Source organism: Capsicum annuum, chromosome 8, assembly GCF_002878395.1.
Source record: "Capsicum annuum cultivar UCD-10X-F1 chromosome 8, UCD10Xv1.1, whole genome shotgun sequence".
Classification (NCBI taxonomy): Eukaryota; Viridiplantae; Streptophyta; class Magnoliopsida; order Solanales; family Solanaceae; genus Capsicum; species Capsicum annuum.
Genome location: NC_061118.1, coordinates 166,923,406 through 166,947,439, shown reverse-complemented (window position 1 = coordinate 166,947,439; position 24,034 = coordinate 166,923,406). Strand labels below are relative to the sequence as shown.

The 24,034-nt window shown below is 35.9% G+C and overlaps 1 protein-coding gene across 2 annotated transcripts; it reads left to right on the top strand.

Moving 5' to 3' along the window:
* The first annotated feature begins 3,208 nt into the window (after positions 1-3,208).
* LOC107840298 (presequence protease 1, chloroplastic/mitochondrial) lies at positions 3,209-23,080 on the top strand. 2 transcript variants are annotated; one of them, XM_016684121.2, is made up of 19 exons: positions 3,209-3,627; positions 3,722-3,905; positions 4,171-4,345; positions 4,429-4,561; positions 4,768-4,838; positions 9,300-9,383; positions 10,085-10,175; positions 16,611-17,131; positions 17,248-17,412; positions 17,496-17,714; positions 17,801-17,928; positions 18,719-18,908; positions 19,670-19,753; positions 19,846-19,943; positions 20,185-20,449; positions 20,541-20,703; positions 20,790-20,970; positions 21,676-21,747; positions 22,502-23,080. In XM_016684121.2, exons 1-19 carry the CDS (start codon positions 3,375-3,377, stop codon positions 22,641-22,643), a joined length of 3,219 nt encoding a protein of 1,072 aa, XP_016539607.1. In that variant the 5' UTR covers positions 3,209-3,374; the 3' UTR covers positions 22,644-23,080. The 2 variants fall into 2 exon arrangements, 1 of the variants encoding a protein (XP_016539607.1); XR_007043760.1 differs by lacking the exon at positions 22,502-23,080 and having other exon boundaries at positions 3,260-3,627; positions 20,790-21,323; positions 21,419-21,709.
* The last annotated feature ends 954 nt before the right edge of the window (positions 23,081-24,034 follow it).

Here is a 24,034-nt window from a genome sequence, read left to right as displayed (position 1 = left end):
TAAAGTAGTACATATATATTGAATGGTACGTATATTTGTGTATATATCTTCTATATACGTGCATATTTAATGTGTGCATGCGTATATGTTTTATAAATTAGTATATAACTATATATATATTGTAGTATATACATGTATTGTAGTATGTGTTTTACTTTAAATAGTACATATATATTGAATGGTGCGTATATTTGTGTATATATCTTCTATAGACGTGTATATTTAATGTATACATGCGTATATGTTTTATAAATTAGTATATAACTATATATATTGTAGTATATACATATATTTGTAGTATATGTTTTACTTAAAGTAGTACATATATATTGAATGTTGCGTATATTTGTGTATATAAACATGTATATTTAATGTATATATGCGTATATGTTTTATAAATTAGTATATAACTCTATATATTGTAATATATGTTTTATTTAAAGTAGTACATATTCATTGAATGGTGTGTATATGTGTGTATATATCTTCTATAGACGTGTATATTTAACGTATACATGTGTATATGTTTTATAAATCAGTATATAACTATATATATTGTAGTAAATACATATATTGTAGTATATGTTTTACTTAAAGTAGTATATATATATTGAATGGTGCATACATTTGTATATATATCTTCTATAGACGTGCATATTTAATGTATACATGCGTATATGTTTTATAAATCAGTATATAACTATATAAATATTGTCGTGTATACATATACTGTAGTATATGTTTTATTTAAAGTAGTACATATACATTGAATGATGCGTATATGTGTGTATATATTTTCTATAGACGTGTATATTTAACGTATACATGTGTATATGTTTTGTAAATTAGTATATAACTATATATATTGTAGTATATACATATATTGTAGTATCTAAAGTAGTACATATATATTGAATGGTGCGTATATTTGTGTACATATCTTCCATAGACATGCATATTTAATGTATACATGCGTATATGTTTTATAAATTAGTATATAACTATATATATATTGTAGTATATACATATATTGTAGTATATGTTTTACTTAAAGTAGTATATATATATTGAATGGTGCGTATATTTGTGTATATATCTTCTATAGACGTGCATATTTAATGTATACATGCGTATATGTTTTATAGATTAGTATATAACTCTGTAATATATATATACTTATATATATTGTAGTATATATATGTTGTAGTATATGTTTAATTTGAAGTAGTACGTATAGTCGTATATATTGAATGGTGCGTATATATGTGTAATTGTGTATATGTGTATATATTTTTTAAATTCTAATATAGTATATACTATTTATATAGTGTATATATATTGTTTAACATGTTTAAAATGTATATAGGTGGGTATATATTTTGTATATTGAAAAAGAGTCTTTTGAAATTTTTTTGACCGGGTTTGACCGAATTTTTAGATGGGTTTGACCGGGTTGGATTAAGTGGGCCGGGTTAGGGTGGTTTTTGAATTTTTTACTGTTGAGCCCGGCCCGACCCGGCCTACTTAAAACCAACCCGGCTCACAACCTGGTTAATTTTAACGGGCCGGTTCCGGGTTGGCCCGGCCCGACCCATTTGACAACCATACTTTGACCTTAAACTTTGATAGTGCACAAATAGGACCTTTAACTATTTAAAACCTGAACAAATATGACCTCCGATTTTGCAATCCCCATGCGTGAGTTTCACTCGCGCCTATGTGGAAAGGTAATCCAATCACCCGGTGCCATGTCGTTAAAAGGGCTGACTTGGAGGGAGGTCATATTTGTGCAATTTGAATAGTTAAAGGTCATATTTGTGCACTGTTAAAGTTTTATTTTTTGTGTTAAAACGACGTCGGTTTTTTTTTATTATTATTATTATTTTATTTAGGGATCGAACCCGCGCAGTAAGCTGAAAGAAGTGCCCAAGAAGAGCAAATAACACCACTGGGCTATCTAAGTGCCTTATTTCATGTGGTTCAGCATTAATATACGTACATAAATATAGATTTTCTACCTTATATATACAACGTAATTTTTTTATCGAGGGGTTCGGGTGACCCCCATGACAACCACGTAGGTCCGCCCCTGCGTTAATTTAATATACTACTACTATCCTTAATAACGTTAATTTAATAATGTTTTATTAAAACTATATTTTTTCTATTATTAATATAGTTTCATCTTTAATTTAATATTTAAATAAATTATATTTAGATATATTATATAACTTTAATTCACTCCCTACTTTATAATATATATACATACCCTCACAATTTTTCGTTTGAGTTTGACCCACCTAATTAATAAATCTTTAATATTATTCTTTTTCCGCAATGACAAAATAAATTAGATGTCATTTTAATCTTTGAACCGAAAATAATGAAAAATAATAGTGAAAAGTCATTTAAAGGACATATTTGTGCATTTTTGAATAGTTAAAGGTCATATTTGTGCACTGTCAAAGTTTAAGGTCAAATTTATGTATTATGCCCTTAGATTTTAAGCTGAACGCGCCCAGTTTTGCGTGTTGAACACACATTTTGCCACGTAGGATCGAATGTCATATTTGTGCAGTTTCGAATAGTTAAAGGTTATATTTGTGCACTGTCAAAGTTTAAGGTCAAAATTATAATTTGATGTCAAATTTAGGGTCATATTCATGTATTATCTCGATAAAAATTAATTCACCATGATTTGACTGATATCGTTTGAAAAAATATGAGTATTAAATAAAAAAACTTAAATAATGTAGTTTAGAATCATTTAAATTATATTGTAACTTTTTTCATAATCAATGAGGGGGTAAAAGTTATATTCGGTAAGTAAAATCACAAATGCCTTAACTTAAGTTCATAAATAACCTAGAGATTTAATAAATGAGTTAAAAATGACATGTAATAAGGAAAAAATAACTAATTAGAGTGTAGCACTATATTTTTTATTTAAATACTTACATTTTCACATTATTTATAAGCTAATTTACTTTTGATGATAGAGAAATCTTTAAAAAATTATAACATATAATTCAAAATTTTCCAATCAACCACTCTAAAACTAACTACTTAATTTTAATTATAAAATAGTGCAAATTAATCATAAAAATCTACGTGTTGCTTACATTGAAAAACCACCAAATTCCTGTTGCTTCTTTTATTTTTCCTTTCAAATTTAAGAGGCAGGGAAACTTGCAAAATGGCCTAATCTTTCTCCACAAAAACAATTTTATGCAAAGACGAAATTTTAGAGAAAAAAAGAAAACAAAATCATTTTTGACCGTTCACTAATAAACCCCAATCGATATTTCTATATTTCCCTCTCAACCCAAAAACCCCATCTTCACACTCTACCTTTCTCCTCAAGCCATCCATCAATGGAGAAGGCGGTGCTTCTTCGCTCTCTTTCTTCCACTTCTACCCTCGCCTTTTCTAGAATCTTCTCACGCTCTTCACACAAATTCGCTTCTTACACAGCTAAACGGCACCGTTTACTTCAGAACCTTCACCGCCGGCGTTCACTTCTCCGGAGCAATATTCGCGGCATATCGCATTCAGTACAATTGAAACGACAGTTTTACCCTCTCTCCGTTCGAGCTATAGCTACTTCCGCTCCTCAATCATCTCAAGGTATGTACTATGTACTACTAATTTAACTACTTATTTCTTATCTATTTGATTGCGACTGATTTTGATTTTTGTTGTTTTTTGTTTTATTTGTTAGATTTTGTTGGTGCTGATGATGAAGTGGCTGAGAAATTCGGGTTCGAGAAATTATCCGAGCAGTTTATTGATGAGTGTAAATCTAAAGCTGTTTTGTATAAACATAAGAAAACTGGTGCTGAAGTAATGTCGGTGGCCAACGACGACGAGAATAAAGTATTTGGCGTTGTCTTCAGGACGCCTCCGTAAGTTTATGTTTTCGTATTATAGATTCATATTGTGTTTGTAAGGATTACTTATCTGTCAATGTGGCTGATGATCGTATTTACTTGGTGTAACGGGGTAATTAGCTGTAACTAGCTGTAACTTTATGTACAGAATCTATTTTTAGAAGTAGTACAAAGCAAGAGTTACTTGTCCATGGAAAACGAGATTTTGATAAAACTTTCTTGTGTGTTTGTTTATGGAAACGAGTAGTAGTCGATGCATTGATACTTAATGTTAATTCAGGAAAGATTCTACTGGAATTCCTCACATATTGGAACATAGTGTACTGTGTGGTTCAAGAAAGTATCCTTTGAAAGAACCTTTTGTTGAACTGTTGAAGGGAAGCTTGAACACTTTTCTGAATGCGTTCACATATCCAGATAGGACATGTTATCCCGTGGCATCCACAAATACAAAGGTTAGGACATTATTACACATTGAACATCATTATGGAACTTAAAGTTTGGTTTCATCTAATATATGCTTATCTCTTTCAAACAGGATTTCTACAACCTGGTTGATGTGTACTTAGACGCTGTCTTTTTCCCTAAATGTGTGGAGGATTTCCAAACATTTCAACAAGAGGGTTGGCATTATGAACTGAATGACCCGTCAGAAGACATAACGTTTAAAGGTTTCCCCCATAAACCTCTTGAATATCTTTTCTTTCTTGTGATAGCTTCTTTTTCTTGTTTTTTTTTTTTTTTAAATCAATGTTCTGCAGTAGCTTCTTTGAACTATTCTTTTGGTCTTCTTCTTTGATCCCTACGGATAGAGGATAGTGGTGAATCTGCAGCTTGTCCCTATATATCTTACAAAAGCTTTTATGTAAAACTTCAGGGGTTGTCTTCAATGAGATGAAGGGAGTTTATTCTCAGCCTGATAATCTATTGGGTCGAACTTCCCAGCAGGTACGGATGCCACACTTATTGACTGGCTTGGTTTCTCTCTGAATCAACATAGTCGTCAAACATTTGTATAAGGGCTGACAAACTGATAAATTGTTTAAATATTCTTATTTCTTTGTGAGTATGTGGATAGGGTTGATTGTTATTACTGAATGTTTTTATTAGATATAACAGTTTTTATTCATCGGATATAATTGATGATAATGTGCTCTGGAAATGCTGCCAATGATTGAAATCCAATTCTTAACTTTTCAATAATTTAACATCTCCCAGGTCCTGATTAAAAGGCGCTTGCTGGATTAGTTAATATGTTATAAGGTTGGCAACGGACCGGAACCGGTAACGCCGGACCGGTTTAACTGGATCCGGAACTGGTACCGGAACTTCCATACCGTTTTTGCTGCCGGAACCGGTGTTCCCGGAACCGGAATGCCGGAATTTTCCCCTTGTTCGCACCGGTCCGCTTGCTACCGGTTTGGACCGGAGCGACACCGGTGTGATACCGGAAGAGATGACACAATACTGGTACAGTAATACAGTTTTTGTTTTAAAATTTTAATTTAAATTATATATATATAACTTAATGGCCTTAAGTTAGTGGCATTAATATATAAGTTTTATATATATAATAACTTATATAATTTATTAACTTTTTTTTAATAAGTTTTAAGTTTTAATATATCTTAAAAAGTTTAAAATTTTAACTTAAAAAATATAAGTTTAAGTTAATATAATGTTTTTAATAAGTTTAAGAAGTTAAAAATTTTGCTAACTTTATAAAGTTTTGTATTAATTTTTTTTTTCCATAATTGCAACAAACAAAACACAAATTTTAAAATAAAATTAGGCGAATAGCTGTTATATTTATTCAAATTTCATACGTTGTACATTTATTACAAAGATATTAAATGAAAATCTAATCTACGCAGCCACCTTCTAGGAAGGGTTCTGTTTGAATTAGATCTCTATTGTAGAATCTTATTAATATGTAAACTGTCTATAATTTTTTTGGCGTAACTTTTCTATTTCTTCGGCTGTTAAATCTTCCGGAATTGGTCTTTTTCCTTGTTCCTCCATTGCTTCCATTCCATCATCACTATTTTCCTCAAAAATTTCATCTATTTCGTCTTCAACATGGGGCGGTAATTTAGGGAGCCCAAAATTTCTTCATTCGGCATTGATCCAATCTCTAAATAATACCGAAATCTCCGAACTATCCCTTGCTAACGAATATCGGTGATCTCCTATTATAAATTTTCCTACACTGAAAGCTTGTTCCGAAGCAACTGAAGAAGCTTGAGTTGATAGCAAATCTCGAACCATCCTTGAAAGTTTTGGACATTGTTTGATACTACGATAAAAGTTGTTGTTTTCCAGTTTCATCTCTAATATTTTTCCGATCCTGCGAAAGATACGAATCAAAATCATTACTCCTACAACATTGAAGACCAAGTTCTTCGCCCATCTCGTCATCTAAATCATCATATCTACGTCTAGAAGTAGGAGGTTCGATCGGCCCAATATTTTGTTCCATAACTTGATACAAGTTATATAAACTCCTAGTTGTAGATACTATACTAGCACAACAAGTGTCAACTGATGGGTTTTCATGAGGTCCAATTTCTAAATTGTTGTATAATTTTCTAACCAACATCACTATACCATGTTCTTTATAAAATGGGTTTAATAAATTAGTTGTCAAAACAATTTGTGGAATAGGAAAATAGTTTTTTATATTCAGCAAGTATTTTAGAAATAGCAGTAATAGTTACTAACACAAAAGAAATAGTTGGAGTATATTGAGCAGATACTGTGTTCGTAGCTTGATAAAAAGTTTTCAAAAATTTACAAAGTTCTTCTACTTTAGTCCAATCATCTTCATCTAGCATTAAATTAACATCCTCATTATAAGAATTATAAACTAATTGTATAGGTTTACGATAAATAAACACAACTTCAAGCATTTGAAACAAAGAATTCCATCTAGTAGGAATTTCTTTTGGAACTTTTCTATATAGAAGGTCACATTGTTTACATTTATGTTTAAAATCATCCATTACACCCTTTCTTTTATTTTAAAAAATAGAACTACAAGCAATTTGAACTTTAAGACAACCATCTCCAAACAAATGAACACCTTTATGTACTATCAAATTTAAAATATGTGCAGAACATCTAACATGAAAATGATCTTCATCCATAGGACATAATCTAGTTTTTAAATCGTCAATAGCTTTCAAATTATTAGAAGCATTATCTAATGTGCAAGACATAGGTTTACCAATAAATCTAAAATATTTCATGCTCTCCGCTATTGTACTAGCTATATATATACCGGTTTTAGACTCATCAACATATTTATAAGCAATAATTCTTTTTTGCATGTTCCAATCGTGATCAATCTAATGAGCCGTGACAGTAAAATAATCATTACCGACAACACTATGACCCATATCAGAAGTAACAGATATTCTACCATCAAATTTATCAAATAAGCAACGAAGAAAATTACAATGTTCAGCTTGAAATTTAAAAATATCATTTTTAATTGTATTTCGTGAAAAACCTTTAAAAGAGGGATTATATACTCGTTGAATATAATGAATAAAATCGGGATGCGAAGGAAAACTAAAAGACAAACCCATAACAACAACTATTTTCGCTAGTTCTTCTCTATCTACATCTTCACTATATGTCGATGATGAACTTGCTTCAGCCGGGTTAAACATGTCTAAACGCGTTTGAACCATATTACCTCCTACAGATTCATGTACAAATGCTGTACCATCTTTTTTTGCCTTAGCCTCATTTTTTAGACGAATAAATTCTTTATTACATTTCATCAAATGCTTAGTTAGCAACCCTGTCCCACCATTTTTTCCCCCGGTCAAATTTTTAAAAATATTCTTGCATTTATTACAAGTAGCAATACCTTTTACCCTATCATGCTCCATAAATTTCCAAACTAAAGATCTTTTAGTACGTTCGGTACTTTTGGCCCTAGTAAATTCCGGTAAAGGGGGAAGTTCTTGACCGTGTTCCGGTAATTCCGTAACCGGACAAGTAGGGCTAGGGGTATCACCTAACTCTTGTTCTTCTATATCATCTTCCTCCGGTAAGTCTTCCTCAAAATTATTGTAACGCCTACTTAGGGTCTCATTATCTAATTCCATACTGTACCAACATCGAAACCATTAGATTGTGATAAAGAAGTTTCATTAAATGTAGGTGATAATGAACTAGTACTAGGCTTCCTTTTTTTATTTCTACGAAAAACCTTACCAAAGCTTGTTTTTTTACCACTACTATTTTTTCCGAAATTCATAATTTAAATTAAAATATTAAAACAAGCAATACAAATATTATAAATCACAAAATTAATGTAAGTAAACAAATGTAGATACTAAAAAATAAAAATATAGATATTAACGAAAATAAAAAGAGATTAAAGTTGGAACGAATATACCGAACGTTTGCGTAAAAGCAGACGTATACCAAATGTCGGAATTAAAAGATGATAATTGAGGGTTATAATATCTTCAAAAAATCTTCGACTCCAACTAATATAATAATTGAATCTTTAACTCCAACTAATATAATTATTATAAATATTTAGAGAGAATGTGATATTAAGAGAGAGAGTGAGAATTGAAATGATAATATTTGTATGGAAAAAGAATTGAAATGAAGAATATTTATAATGAAAATTTGAAGGGGTGGTATATGGGTAGTTGGGGTGGGGTGGGGCAACGGCTAGTTCAAAGCAACGGCCAAAAGAGCCGTTGCCAGATATACCAACCCAATCCCAATTTTAATTAAAAAAAAAGGGGGGGGGGGGTTAGAAATTGAACGCGTTTGACGAACCGGAACCGGAAATACCGGATTTTTTTGAAGGTTCGCACCGGTAACGGATTCCGGACCATTGGGTACCGGTACCGTGTAGTTACTGGTGCCGGAACCAAACCGGAAACGAAGTTGACGGACCGGAGCGGAATTTTCCGGTTCCGTTGCCAGCCTTAATATGTTATCACATATCAAGCATGTAATCACTATAGATGCTAACAAGGTTTAGAGCCTAGAGGCAAAAAGTAGTTTAGTGCATGAGGTCAACAAATAAAGTGAACTTAGAAGGATAAAAGAACACTGAATAACTGTGTCTGTTTAAAGAAATGATTTGTGGCTTTCACAAGGTGAGTACTTTATTTTATAATGCCAGATTTTTTCTTTTCATGCTTGGAAAGTAAGTTATGGAATGCTAAATCATGTTTCAATTCAAAGGGCACATCACAAAGATGTGTACATGGGTAATAATTCATTTAAGGGGGGATATGTAATTTGATGATGCCAAACACTTTCGAGGTTTCTTTGTTCAATAGTGATTCATGGGTTTCTTCCACAAAATAGAAGTAGTGCTTATTGTACCAAGCCATTGTTTTTATAATTAGTGACTTATGTCTTCTACAGGCGCTTTTTCCTGATAATACCTATGGTGTTGACAGTGGCGGTGACCCACGAGTAATTCCTAGCCTTTCTTTTGAGGAATTTAAGGTTGGTATTTTCTTTCCCATTAGCTTGCTTGTTCATATTACAAACTTCAAAATATTCACATTACCTCAAAAAAAAAAAAAAAAAAAAAAAAAAAAGAAAAACAAACAACATCAAAACATTCACAAGTTTTTGTTATTACTATGGTTATCCTCTTAACTTAATTATGTCAATTCTTGGACTCTTCCCATTGTTCATAGTATTTCTCAATGTTTCTAGTCATGCTTGTTGTGAGGTGTTTAGTTGAATTGGATGTTATCGAAAACTGTGTGCTATAATTGTTTGTGGTTGTATTACATGCTTCATGTGTACCTGCATTTTCGCTTGTGAAGAGAAAACTTGAGCTGTTTTTTTTTTTTTTTGATGATTGTGTTGTAAGTCCTTAAATTGGATGTTGTTACACATTGGACAAGTGTCGTGCGTTGCATCTGAGTTGTATATATATAGTTGCATTAAGGAATCAAAAAAAAAAAAAAGAAGTTGCACAATGAGACAACTGCAATTTGAAATTATGAATATCTGCTGTATAAGTTGGTGATGCATCAGTATGTCTTAATTGTTTCAAACTGCACTTATTATATCGTAATGCTGGCAAAAGGGAGATAGTCATGACTAATTAACTAACATGTCTGGATTCAGCTACTAAGAGTTTGATTCCTTAGCCTCTTATGTGACTGGTGTTTTCTGTGTCTATATTTTTTCAGGAATTCCACAGAAAATTTTACCATCCAAGCAATGCAAGAATATGGTTTTATGGAGATGATGACCCAAATGAACGCCTACGGATCTTAAGTGGTACTTATTCGTTTACCTCTTACAATTTCAAATGTACATGAACAGTGGTAATTCATGTGATTTGCCTATTCAAGGAATCCTTCTTGAACGAGCATTTTGACTCAGATATTCATTACTCTAAGTACTTTTTGGATGTGTTAAGAGGATATATGGATACAATGAAATTGTTGACATGCCAATGTCAGAAACATTACCTACACCTGTCAGAGGTCATATCATAATAGATAGACGACTTTTGCTTGATTTTCAAAAAATTAGGGAAGCTATGCCAATCAGAATCCTTGTTCCTTTCTTTTTTCCACATAGCTCAACATCATATGGACATCATGACAATTTTAAAAATTTGGGAGACATGACAAGTTTTACATTATTTATTTTGTGTGTAATTTCTAGTACAACCAAGATTAACAAAGACACAATGGAAGAAGCATTTATAACTTCCAAGGCAATGAAATGCATGCTCCCAATTTTTTTATTATGTGTCCCTTGTTGACTGTGTACTTGGGTTTCTTTCTCCATCTCATCACAATTTTATTAATCATCAGATGTTATTTAGTAGTGCCATTCATCAGAACTCTGTGGTCGGCAATTTGCTTTTGTGTTCTTCTGTTGTTGTTACGACCCAAACCGGTGCCCTGGCCGTGACGGGCATCCCGAACTATGACGGTCCGAGAGCCCTTCTAACTGGAAATCATATGCATAATTCATAAACTATAAAGAATTGTAGAAGACATAACAAAACGGAAACATGGTCAACTTCTTAATTCAAATAGACAATACGAAATGAGGCTCATAACATTCAAAATACATGACACCAGTTTGCGAAATCTCTAACAACATAACAACTTCTATCTGTAACCGGGACAAGGCCCCCGGCCGGACCATGAACTAAAAATAATGAAATCATCACATGAGACAAGGCCTTCCGAAATAAGGGACGCTCACCAACTCCAATCGTCTGACAATGATCTACTGCTTAGCGGGACCCCGGGATTGAGCCTCAGATCCTGTAATATAGGGGGGTCAATACAAATGTACTGGTACGCAGAGCAATCCAAAATAATGTACTTTTATACAACATAAGTGAAACAACAACAACAACAACAGCATACCCAGTGTATTCCCACCTAGTGGGGTCTGGAGAGGGTAGAGTGTACGCAGACCTTACCACTACCTCAAGAGAAGTAGAGAGGCTGTTTCCGATAGACCCTCGGCTTAGGACCAATACCAGTATAACCAATACAAAAAGTAAGCGCATATAAACTAGTATGGTACACAAAACAAACTAATAGTATAACAAACACAAAAGATAAATGCATAATAAACTAGTACGGGATGCAAAAAAGCCAACATCACTAGCCCCAAAAACTACAGCCACAACACTACTAACCAGAAACTCCAGACCCAAAGGAGCACTCCCCTATTACTACTGCCGCGCTCCCACCCCCTAACCCTCTACCCTAATTCGCGTTCTCCACACCTTCCTATCAAGGGTCATGTCCTCTGTAAGCTGTAATTGCTCCATATTATGCCTAATCATCTCTCTCCAATATTTCTTCGGTCTACCTCTAGCCCGCCTAAAACCATCCATAGCCAGAGTCACACACCTCCGCACTGGAGCATCAGGGCCCTTCCTAACCAATGTAGCCTCACTTCTCGCAACTTATCCTCCACCGAGGCAACTCCCACCTTCTCTCGAATAATCTCATTCCTCACCCTATCTTTCCTGGTATGTCCACACATCCATTGCAACATTCGCATCTCTGCCACCTTCACCTTTTGGATGTGGGCGTTCTTAACTGGCCAACACTCCGCTCTATACAATATAGCCGTCCGGACTACCACTCTGTAGAACTTACCTTTAAGCTTCGGGGGCACCTTCTTATCACAAAGGACTCCCGAAGCGAGCCTCCACTTCAACCACCCTGCCCCAATACGATGCGTGACATCCTCGTCAATCTCACCATTACCCTGAATTATGGACCCCAGATACTTGAAACTCTCCTCTTCTGGTTGGCCTGAGAGTCTAGCTTCACAACTACTCCATCTTCTTGCGACATATCACTGAACTTACACTCCAAGTTCTCCGTCTTGGTTCTACTTAACTGATAACCTTTAGATTCAAGCGTCTGTCACCAAATCTCCGACTTATTATTAACTCCACCCCGAGTCTCGTCGATCAGAACCACATCATCTGCAAATAACATATACCAAGGCACCTCCCCTTGAATATGTCGCGTCAAAACATCCATCATCAAGGTAAATAGAAACGGGGTAAGAGTCGATCCCTGGTGCAACCCTATCAAAACTGTGAAGTGCTCCGAATCTCCACCTTCTGTCCTCGAGTCTTCGCACCATTATACATATCTTGAATCGACCTAGTGTACGCCACAGGCACCCCTCTAGCCTCCAAGTACCTCCACAGAATCTCCCTGGGAACTCTGTTATATGCCTTCTCTAGATCAATAAACACCATGTGCAAGTCTCTTTTCCTTTCTCGAAACTGCTCCACTAATCTCCTCACAAGGTGAATGACCTCAGTGGTCGAGCGATCAGGCATGAAATCGAACTGATTCTCAGAGATCGTCATGATCCTCCTTATCCTCAACTCTACCACCCTTTCCCAAACCTTCATAGTATGACTCAACAACTTAATACCTCTATAGTTGTTACAACTCTGAATATCTCCCTTGTTCTTGTACACTGGAATCATCGTGCTCCACCTCCATGCTTCAGGCATCTTAGCAGCTCTAAAAGTAATGTTAAACAACCTTGTCAACCACTCCAGACCTGCCCGGCTAGTGCTCTTCCAAAAATCTACTGGAATCTCGTCTGGCCCCGTCGCCCTACCCCGCCGCATCTTGCGAATAGCTCCTTTGACCTCCTCAACCTTGATATGCCTACAAAAACTATAATCGCGACCCTCCTCAGATATCTCTAAGTCTCCCAACACAGAACCTTTGTCCCTCTTGTCGTTCAAAAGTTTATGAAAATAGAACTGCCACTTCTCCCTAATGAGGGCATCCTCAACCAACACTATACCATCCTCTCCTTTGATGCACTTGACTTGGTCAAGGTCACGAGCCCTCCGCTCCCTGGCCTTGGCCATCCTATACAACTTCTTATCTCCGCCTTTCTCCTCTAAAGCCGCATACAAACTCTCAAAAGCTGCTGTCTTAGCTGTCGTGACCGCTAACTTAGCCTCTCTTCTAGCTACCTTATACTCCTCCTTATTCTTCTGCCTTTTCTCATCATCCTTGCTCCCAACCAACTTAGCATAAGCCACCTTCTTAGAGTCCACCTTTCTCTTGACCTCTTCGTTCCACCACCAGTCTCCTCGATGTTTGCCAGATCGACCTCTCGAGACACCCAGCACCTCTCTAGTGGTCTCCCTAATGCAACTTGCAGTCGTCTCCCACATATTATCCACACCCCCTCTACTCTCCCAAGCCCCCTTACTCTTCAACTTCTCTTCCATCTCCAAAGCACTAGCCAAAGTCAAGCTACCCCACTTAATCCTGGGCCGTGCCTCCCTACTTCTCTTCTTTTTGCCTTTATTAATAACCAAGTCCATCACCAACAACCTATGTTGAGTCTAGAGATTCTCGCTAGGTATGACTTTACAGTCTTTGCACAGCGCTCTATCCCCTTTTCTAAGAAGCAAAAAGTCTAGTTGAGTTTTGGCCACTGAACTACGAAACGTAATAAGGTGATCCTCCTTCTTTGGAAAGATCGAATTTGCTATCCACAACCCAAAAGCCCTAGAAAAATCCAACAGAGAAGCTCCTTCTTCATTCCGCTCACCAAAACCGAAACCACCCACATCATCATACCCTCTCGACAAAGACCCAATATGCCCATTGAAATCCCCTCTCACGAAAAGCTTCTCAGTGCTCGGGATGCTCCTCACCACCTTATCTAAAACCTTCCAGAAATCCTTCTTCTCCTCTTCATCCAAACCTACTTGCGGGGCATAGGCACTAATAACGTTCATCGTAGACCCTCCCATGGCCAACTTAATAGAAATCAGTCTATCACTAACTCTCTTTACCTCTACCACCTGCTCCCTAAAATCTTCATCTACTAAGATACACCTACCCTATTTCTCTGTCTCGCGCTACTCGAGCACAACAACTTATATCCATCCACATCTCTCGCTTTAGTGCCTACACATGGGCATACTTAAAAGACTTTGAAATATTTCCTTGAAATCATGAACCACTCTTTATATTACTTCTGAGCTAGATGGTACACCCTACAATCTGTAATTCCATTGGCTATATGGAATCCGCCCTTGACTCGGCGGCAAAGCCCCCAATCCAAGTTTGCCGCAAGGATTGGAGTATTTATAAGGAGAGACACGCAAGACCACATAGCATGGTGCCATGATCCCCAATCAAATCAACATGTCATGGTAGTGCACAAGACCACATAGCATGGCTCCTAACCATAGTCCCAAATTGGGACGACATGAATCAAGGTACACAAGACCACAAAGCATGGTACCATCACCCCGTGTCGGCAAATCACGGTTTCTAGCATTGAGTCTTTCAACTCGTACTTTCTTTGGGTAACCATATAATTCTCTTTAAGCTCATTTTTTACCTTTTCTAAACATACATCTTTCTGATCGCAAAATCTAAACATCTGAGTAAAATCTGTATTTAGTCTGTTCTGAATCTGCTACGGCATTCATCTATTTGGTATCGTCATACCAAGACTTGCAAGTCATATGTCTAAGCCATATAATGTTCTTCTTTAGATTTTTCAATCAACTCAATCATTTGACCACCAAAAACATTTAAACAATGCAAAGGAGTCCTTATTTCAAAACATGTACAAAACTTATTCAAAGATTCTCCCTTTTCAATATTTCAACACATGATGGTCAATTCCTTTACAACAATCCATGCAACTCTTTCAATTATCACCTTTAACATTTATAAACAAGAAAACACCCTCTCTCCAATTCATAATCAATATCAAGTCCAAAACAATAGTAAAACACTTATCTCATGCTTTAAGACATGCAATTGAACAGCCCACAACATGTGAAATCAAGAGGTATCATAACAAGAGAGGAATTTCATCATTTATGCTCTCGATTTAATCTTTCCAAAACTGAAAATGCATACTTACATATATACGAGTAGAAATCACTTTCAAGGGGAGGCCCCAAGACCAAAACAATATATATATCATTGAAAGGGGTTCCATGATTTGGCTATTCAAAACAATTGTTCAAACCCTTGTTATAAACATCATAACATGCTTTCAATAGATTGATAAATCCATAACTTATGCCCATAGATTTTTAGGACAGCCCCACGTACCTTAATTGATGAAGAATTCGTGAAAAGATCAAACCTTTAAGCTTGAAAGAGCAAACCCTAAGTTGTTTTTCTCCTCTTGTGACTTAGAAGATGAATTAGGGATTTTTGAGGAGGAATTAATGTGCATTAGGGTTGTAATTCGGCTATAAATGTTTAGGGACTGTTGTGGGACGTGAAAGGACCGTATTTCCCTTAAATAACACTAAAACGGAGCTTTTACGTTGCTTTACCCCCAAGGTGGGCGACGCACAACCCATGGCACAGCCTTAAATGGGTGTCGCATGCCCCATCGCATAGTCTGTACAGTGTCTCATTCAAACGCTCGTAACTTTTTACTCTGGACTCGGATTAACGAACGGTCGGAGGCGTTGGAAAGAAGACTCGAATACCTTTCATTTGATATATAGTAGGCCCTCTAACTCGTCATATTCTAGAAGTAATAGTCGATGCAAGTTGACCCAAGTTGAAGCGTCCACTAATAGTCGATGCAAGTTGACCCAAGTTGAAGCGTCCACTAAAACTTAATCGATAGAAAAGTTTTCAACTCGTCTTTGAGTTAGGGGATTTTTGTGACCTCAATTCATATTCAAAGGTATTCCCACATTATAGGATTGATCACCACACATATATTAACAAGGAATCATTTGGTTCGGGTCTATACGCGTAGGAACGACGGTTTAAATTCTAGCCCGAAGGTGCGGGGTGTTACAGTTGTCCTTTGATTTAAGTCTAGCCATATGAAATTTCCAAAACTTTGCTACATGGCTCGCTATCTGTACCTTTTTTGAAGCTTATACACACATACTTGTTCAACTTTTGTTCTTTGTTCTATGTTGGTATTGAACAATATGCTGGCAGTAAAAGATTCCAAGAGTTCTCCAGAAGTTAAAATGAACAGGAAATAAAAATAATGAAGTATAACATGCTAAAATGGAGTTGAAATGTCAATTATATTGATCAAATGTCGCAAACATTTGTGAAAATTTACATGGTATCAGCTGTGTTCGTTCTATCCAGTAACGACTTAAGTTTTATTTTAGAACCCTGAAGCTTGTCTTGGAAAGGCATCTCATATTTCTTTAATATGTATAATTACGTGCAGAGTATTTGAACATGTTTGATGCAAGTTCAGCTCCACATGAATCAAGAGTTGAACCACAGAGACTATTTTCGGAGCCTGTTAGGATCATAGAAAAATATCCTGTTGGGGAAGATGGAGACCTGAAAAAGAAGCACATGGTATGCGTTAATTGGCTGCTATCTGACAAGCCACTGGATTTGGAAACTGAGCTTGCCCTAGGTTTTTTGGACCATCTGCTTTTGGGGACTCCAGCTTCTCCCCTGAGGAAGATCTTGCTAGAAAGTGGTTTTGGAGATGCTATTGTTGGTGGAGGGATTGAGGATGAGCTTCTTCAGCCTCAGTTTAGCATTGGGTTGAAGGGTGTCTCAGAAGAGAACATTCAAAAGGTTGAAGAATTGATCATGAGCACTCTAGAAGGCTTAGCTGAGAAAGGTTTCGATTCAGATGCCGTGGAGGCATCAATGAACACAATTGAATTTTCTCTTAGAGAAAATAATACGGGTTCATTCCCACGCGGTTTAGCGTTGATGCTCCGCTCTATTGTATGAAAAAACTTCCATAAGTCTTATCATTTATCTTGATTCTGGTCAGTTGCGTTTTGTTTTTCCGCTCTCTTGTAAAGAATGATTTGTGTTTTTCCATTGTGATGTTTCTTCAGGGGAAATGGGTTTATGACATGGATCCATTTGAACCATTGAAGTATCAGAAACCTTTGGAGGCCCTGAAAGCCAGGATAGCTAAGGAAGGTTCCAAAGCTGTTTTTGCTCCTTTAATGGCCGAATACATCTTGAAAAATCCTCACCGTGTAACGGTTGAGATGCAGGTTATTGTTGTTAATTCTAATTTCCTTTTTTGAGAAGATATGAGCTTTTGGTGTCTGCTAAATGTGGGTGTTGTTTTCTTCAGCCTGACCCAGAGAAGGCATCTCGTGAGGAACAAATAGAAAAAGAAACATTGGATAAAGTTAAAGCAAGCATGACCCAAGAAGATCTTGCTGAGCTGGCTCGGGCAACACATGAACTACGTTTAAAGCAAGAAACTCCTGACCCACCAGAAGCTCTAAAGAGTGTGCCCAGCCTCTCTCTACAAGATATCCCTCGAGAACCTGTACTAGTTCCAACTGAGGTAATCATAACTTACCCGTTTTCTTTGCCTTAGTTCTGTTAAATAGATTCCATTGTAGTTTAACTTGTTTGGCCTTTTTACTGTAGATTGGAGACATCAATGGGGTAAAAGTTTTGCGACACGACCTTTTCACAAATGATGTTCTTTATGCTGAAGTTGTCTTCAATATGAGCTCATTGAAGCAAGAGCTTCTACCCTTGGTCCCACTTTTCTGGTAATATGTTCTCCTGAACTGCTTAGATATTAATGTTTATTTGCAGTGACGTCTCCTGCCTCTCAAAAAGGAAAGAATGAAAGAGGATTTTCTAATCGGGAAGTGAAACAAACAAAGTGGAAATACATGAACTTAGAATACATGGGCTATGGCATCGTAAAAGTTTCACTCGTGAATGCCCTAACAGGACCAGGCGTTGCATTGTCATAATTCTCTTAGTATGTTACTTGAATTTGATGATTGGGTGCTGTATAGGCTTCTTTGATCCTTGGGTTGTAGGGAGACACACCAACTTTCTGTCAGAAGCCACTGTCATCTTCAAGCATCATAGTGTCCTTGTTCTCATATAACCCAGATCTTGTAAACAGCCTCTTCTTGGGAATTTTTTCAGTAGCTTGGTAGTTGTTTTTTTTCCATCCTTCTTTGGCTGTCCCTGTTTGCTCGTGTGGTCTCTAGTTTTTGCCTGCATTATTTGAAGCTTATGTATCATATCACATCAGTCTCTAGAATAGGCGTTGTGGTTTCTGTGGTCAGATAGGTTGTTACTTTAGATCTTTCCAACATTGTGTACTTGAAAGAACAAGCTGATGATAGTGTGGTACAACATGAGGAGGAGCAGGGTTATGATGGCCTAATAGACCGATGCATCTTTTAACCAGTGGAGTTGTGTAAATAAGTTCATGCTTTCTATATATCTTAGGTTGAAAACCATTTCTAGCTTTTTTAATAGTGAGATGCGAGTTCATGAATTAAAGATTACTTGACTCTGATGTGCAAACTTTCTTAACAGTCAGTCTCTGCTGGAGATGGGCACAAAGGATTTAGACTTTGTGCAGTTGAACCAGTTGATTGGAAGGAAAACTGGAGGAATATCAGTCTATCCTTTCACCTCATCTGTGCGTGGCAAGGTGGATCCATGTAGCAAGATAATTGTTCGAGGCAAAGCCATGTCACAACGTACAGAAGATCTATTTAACTTGGTAAATCAGTATCTTTGGTAATTTATAGCTGTAAATGGTCATATTCCAAGCTATGGGAGACATGATGTGATGTTATTGTATGTGAACCACAGGGTGTTGATTTTATGTTTTGAGGTCTTTGTAATGATGGCCTTTGGAGCGAAGGACCTGTCAAATTTGTGTTAAATTTCAACAGGAAAAGATGTTTGTTAAGTTTTACTATTTTTGACATGCAAGTAGGCTTTCCTTAAAATGATCATGTTTGTGTAGATTTCCTATTTAGTGGTATAACCAAGTACAGTTCATAACTGGTCATCGGAGGCTTAAACTTTGTTTTAGAGCGAAGCACCATATTTCTTATACGAAACAACATAGGGAGGTAGACAATATCATAAAGTCCTTGTTGCTACCTGGATGGAGATATCATGTAAATATTGCTCATGATTGGACCTCTTAATCTTGTTCATAAAGTATCTAACTTGATTAAGTGATTTTCTTTATAATTGTCTGGTTATGATCAATGTACTTAGGAAATTAGTCTAAGGTCTACTAATGGACATTGTCTTGGTTAAATAGTGTTGCTTTATTATTTTATCTCCTAGCTTCGCAATTTACGAGTTGAATGCACCAATCATGCTAGTATACTGAATATGAGGTAGCATGAACCGTTTTCAAGATATTAACTGATGCTCTAACTTGGCGGTATTAGATATTTATGAAGCTAGTAATTTGTCTTACCATTTTTTTTGATTGGCAAAACCTTGTCAATTTGTTTGTCATAGATCAACCGCGTGCTTCAAGATGTCCAGCTAGATGACCAAAAGCGTTTTAAGCAGTTTGTTTCTCAAAGCAGATCGAGAATGGAGGTATACTTGAACTCTTGGAAAAGTAAGAGCTGTTTGTAAATGAATGTGCATGGCATATTATCTAACGTTTTCCCATGTACTTTTGGTTCTAGAATCGTCTAAGGGGCAGAGGTCATAGCATTGCTGCTGCAAGGATGGGTGCGAAGCTCAACATTGCCGGGTGGATATCTGAACAAATGGGTGGTGTAAGGTTAGAGGACTTTATCCATAATATTGAATTTTATCTTTCTGATGTTCTAGCTGTATTGGCTTCCATATTTTTACTGACTTATAATTAAACGTCCTCTATCCAGGGGAAAAAGGAGAATGTAAATATATATTTTTATTGACTTATAATTAAACGTCCTCCATCCAGGGGAAAAAGGAGAATGTAAATATTTTGAACAGTATAATTTACCTCTGCCTCTCTTTTGCTATTTGTGTGTTTTCAGCTACTTGGAATTTCTGAAGGGTCTTGAAGACCAAGTTGAGAAGGATTGGCCCCAAATATCTTCATCCCTTGAGGAGATCCGAAAATCCTTACTTTCGAAGAATGGGTGTCTGATAAATTTGACAGCTGATGGGAAGAATCTAACCAACGCGGAGAAACATATTAGCAAATTTCTTGATTTGCTTCCAAGCACATCTCTAGTGGAGTCAGCTGCTTGGAATGCACAATTGTCTTGCTTGAATGAAGCTTTTGTTGTTCCTACTCAGGTTAGCTGCCTCCTAAATTTTTGTTCTCCGAATTTACACTCTTATCTCACCGTCAAATTCAGCTCATAATGTTGTGGGATTCTTCTTATAGGTTAATTATGTTGGAAAAGCAGCTAATCTATATGAAGCTGGTTATGAGTTTGAAGGCAGTGCTTATGTTATTTCTAATTATATAAGTAATACATGGCTATGGGATCGTGTACGTGTTAGTGGTGGAGCTTATGGAGGATTTTGTAGTTTTGACTCACATTCAGGTACTGTTTGGTGTTTATCTTATCTGAAGATGCACTTACCAGGTCCAAATTTTCTCTGGCTAACTTCTTAGATTTTGGTTCCTCAGGGATATTCTCATTTTTATCTTACCGAGACCCAAATTTATTGAAGACACTTGATGTGTATGACGGAACCAGTGGTTTCCTTAAAGAACTTGAAATGGATGAGGACGCACTCACAAAGGCAATTATTGGGACTATTGGGGATGTAGATTCTTACCAGTTACCTGACGCCAAAGGATATAGTAGGCAAGTGGATGACCAGGCATATTCTGTGTTCATATTAATTCTCCGATTGCAAGAACGTCTTCATATGCTTCCATTCTCTAGGCTAAATTATTTCGCAACTAAAATATCTCTCTTGTTTCGTCAATATTGTTCCTGATTCTGTGTTTACCTTAGTACCGTTGGAGTGCTTTAAGAAGGGTCTTCTAATTCTGTTAATGATAGATGTTCTGTTTGGTAATACACACAATATATCTTGACAATTTTTTGTTTCTCAAGACGTGTTTATAGGCTGCATATTCTGTTTCTTCTCAGATTAGTCAGGCTTGATCTGTTTTTTAAATTGTTGCAGTCTATGGAACTGTTAAAATACAGAGGTGAAAGAAATTACAACAACAACAACAAACCCAGTGTATTCCCACTTTGTGGGAAAAGATAAGTACACGCCCAGTGGGACTCGAACCCACAAGAGGTGAAAGAAATTAAACTACCAAAATGGTCGTGAACATGCCAGATTAATTAATTGGCTTTGGTTTGAGAATAAACTTTTTTTTTGAAGGATTTGATATTATTTTAATATGCCAATGTCCAACTGCGTGTCCATCTATAATCTCTGGAGAAAAGAGTAATAGCTTGACCATGTGCTCTGTCCAGTCTGTGCCAAGTGAGAATTTTCTTAAATGCTCTCGGATTTGTATTGAATCTAATGATGTGTGCTCATGCTCTCAGTTTATTACGGCATTTACTGGGAGTAACAGATGAAGAAAGACAAAGGAGACGTGCGGAGATATTATCAACAAGGTAACAGTTTGAACCTTTCAGTATTTAGCTTAAATGTTGACCTAATATTTGAGTGCATCGACTGTTAATACCATGATTTTCGAGCAACAAATGATGCCTTAGCCACCCCTTCTCTTTGCTGATATGAATGTATTCTCTCTTTAGATATAACATAGTTATAAATTAGTGTGCAATTTTGCTTCCATATATGGTATGGCGTATACATAACTGTGTTTCTCTGGCTGATATGAGTTTCTTGGCTGACATGAATAAACTTTTTTTTTTTCTATTTTAGATTTAAACACAGTACCACATTCAAGCTTAATTTTGTTTGCATGTATGGTATGACACATCTAGTCGGTGCTTTTCTACGTAGCACTGCTGGGCTGCCACAAACGATCTATTATTTCATGAACTAGCGTGGTCTATTTGATAATGTTACTATTGCTTGCTGTTGAGTAAAATCCCCCCTGCTTGATAAGTTTTCACATGATAATCCCCTTTTTCATCATGACAAATGTTCCGTTTTAAAGTTAGGGATGATGAGATCATTAGACCTAGTCAAAAATTAATGAAGCATACCAAAGCATAGATCTGCAATACGAGACAATTCTAGTCTCTGTCAGCGTACAATGCAAATAAAGATCAATATAGAATGTAGAAAATTATACTAATCAAATTTGCAATTATAAATGTGTTAGTGTATCAGTTTCTTACTCTTCGATATGATTTGCATAGAGTTACAACTAGTAATCACGTTGCTGTTCATTAATAGGCTGGAAGATTTCAAGAAATTTGGAGACGTCATGGAGGCAGTTAAAGATAAAGGGGTTGTTGTTGCTGTAGCATCACCAGATGATGTTGAGGCAGCAAACAAGGAGCGTTCCAACTTTTTGGAAGTCAAGAAAGCACTCTGATCCTGATGCAAGTCTTTCACGGAAAATGCGTGTATACGTTGTTATTTGATGTTAGAATCTTCAAATCCTGGATTAAAGGGAGGGAGGCCTTTGACCAAAAAAAAAAAAAGGGAAGGCGGCCACGAAGGGGGAAGACAGACTTGATCAAGGCAAGAATGAGGAAGAATACCGATTCTTTTTTCTTAAGAACATAAATTGTGTAGCTTTTACAGAAACTTGGAAGGCAAAGAAATTAGCTTGCCAAAATTTATAGTTCCACATATGACATAACCACTTAAACTTCACATGTTATTTACTGCAAGTCTCAAGATTATAGTCGTTTTTAACAGATTAATTTATTTGCTTTTTAGTTAATAAAACTCTCGTGAGTGTCAAGATAGTCCTATCCCTGTTTGCACTTTTCAATGTTATCATTAATCCTAGTGTCTTTTCTTTCACATCTAGCCATTGTTTGGTTTGTATGACAAGTTATAATGCGATTATAATATCTAAAAATTTCACAAATACACAACTTATGTTTCCATTATTACAAAAAATCTCAACTCCTTAAACATATTACAAAAATTTCAACATATATACAAAATGCTATGTATATGTCGGCTATGTTATGTATATTAATAGGAACAGAGTATAAAGTAATTAAAAAAATGGGAGAGAGTGTAATTACTTTCAAAAGGGTTGGTATTTATGTTATTTATACTTATAACATTGTTGAGTACGAGTTTAGCACAACTGGATATTGAGACCCAATCGGTTAGATCCGTTTCAACTCATTTAAGCGGGTTGAACATGGGCTTATTACTGGTGGGTTAAGCAAAAATGAATTGAAATTGCTACCATTAAGTTGCAAAATTTTATACCATTATTGGGATTTTCTGTAATTAAGCTACAAACTATTGAGATTTTTTGTAATTAAGCTACAAATTATTGGGATTTATGTTATTTGCACTTATTATTTTCTAATAGTACATCTAATCAGCATTTCCACTTCAATTTTTTTTTCCTGCAAGAGATTACGTAGTTATATTTCTAACAGCTTGAACTGTTTGGACAACTAATTATATGTCAAGCTTTCAGAGTCTTTTTGTACCTTACATTCCTTCATTAAATAATCGACATAACTCAGACAAAAATGTTTTAACAAGGAAATGTACTTATCAGTACTTTTGTTCCTCCATTTAGGTTATAGATATTTTAACTGTTTAAAAAGTTTTATTAGTGCAACTTATAGAATGGATATCAGATAACGTGAGAGCACTTGGAGCTTTCAAAAAGTTGTTCACATCTCATCACATCAATAGTTTGTGACTGAGTCGCTGTGAGTTGTTGTAAATGCTTGAACAAGTATTAAAAAAGAAAAATAACTTTCAAAAAGTTCCGCTTGTGTGAGC

What these genes read in the sequence shown, in the direction of transcription:
- LOC107840298 (XM_016684121.2), top strand. Translation starts at nt 3,375, where the DNA reads ATGGAGAAGGCGGTGCTTCTTCGCTCTCTTTCTTCCACTTCTACCCTC. An exon ending in TGGGTCGAACTTCCCAGCAG is followed by an intron (nt 4,839 to 9,299) that starts GTACGGATGCCA and finishes TGTCTTCTACAG; the next exon opens with GCGCTTTTTCCTGATAATAC. An exon ending in GCGGAGATATTATCAACAAG is followed by an intron (nt 21,748 to 22,501) that starts GTAACAGTTTGA and finishes GTTCATTAATAG; the next exon opens with GCTGGAAGATTTCAAGAAAT.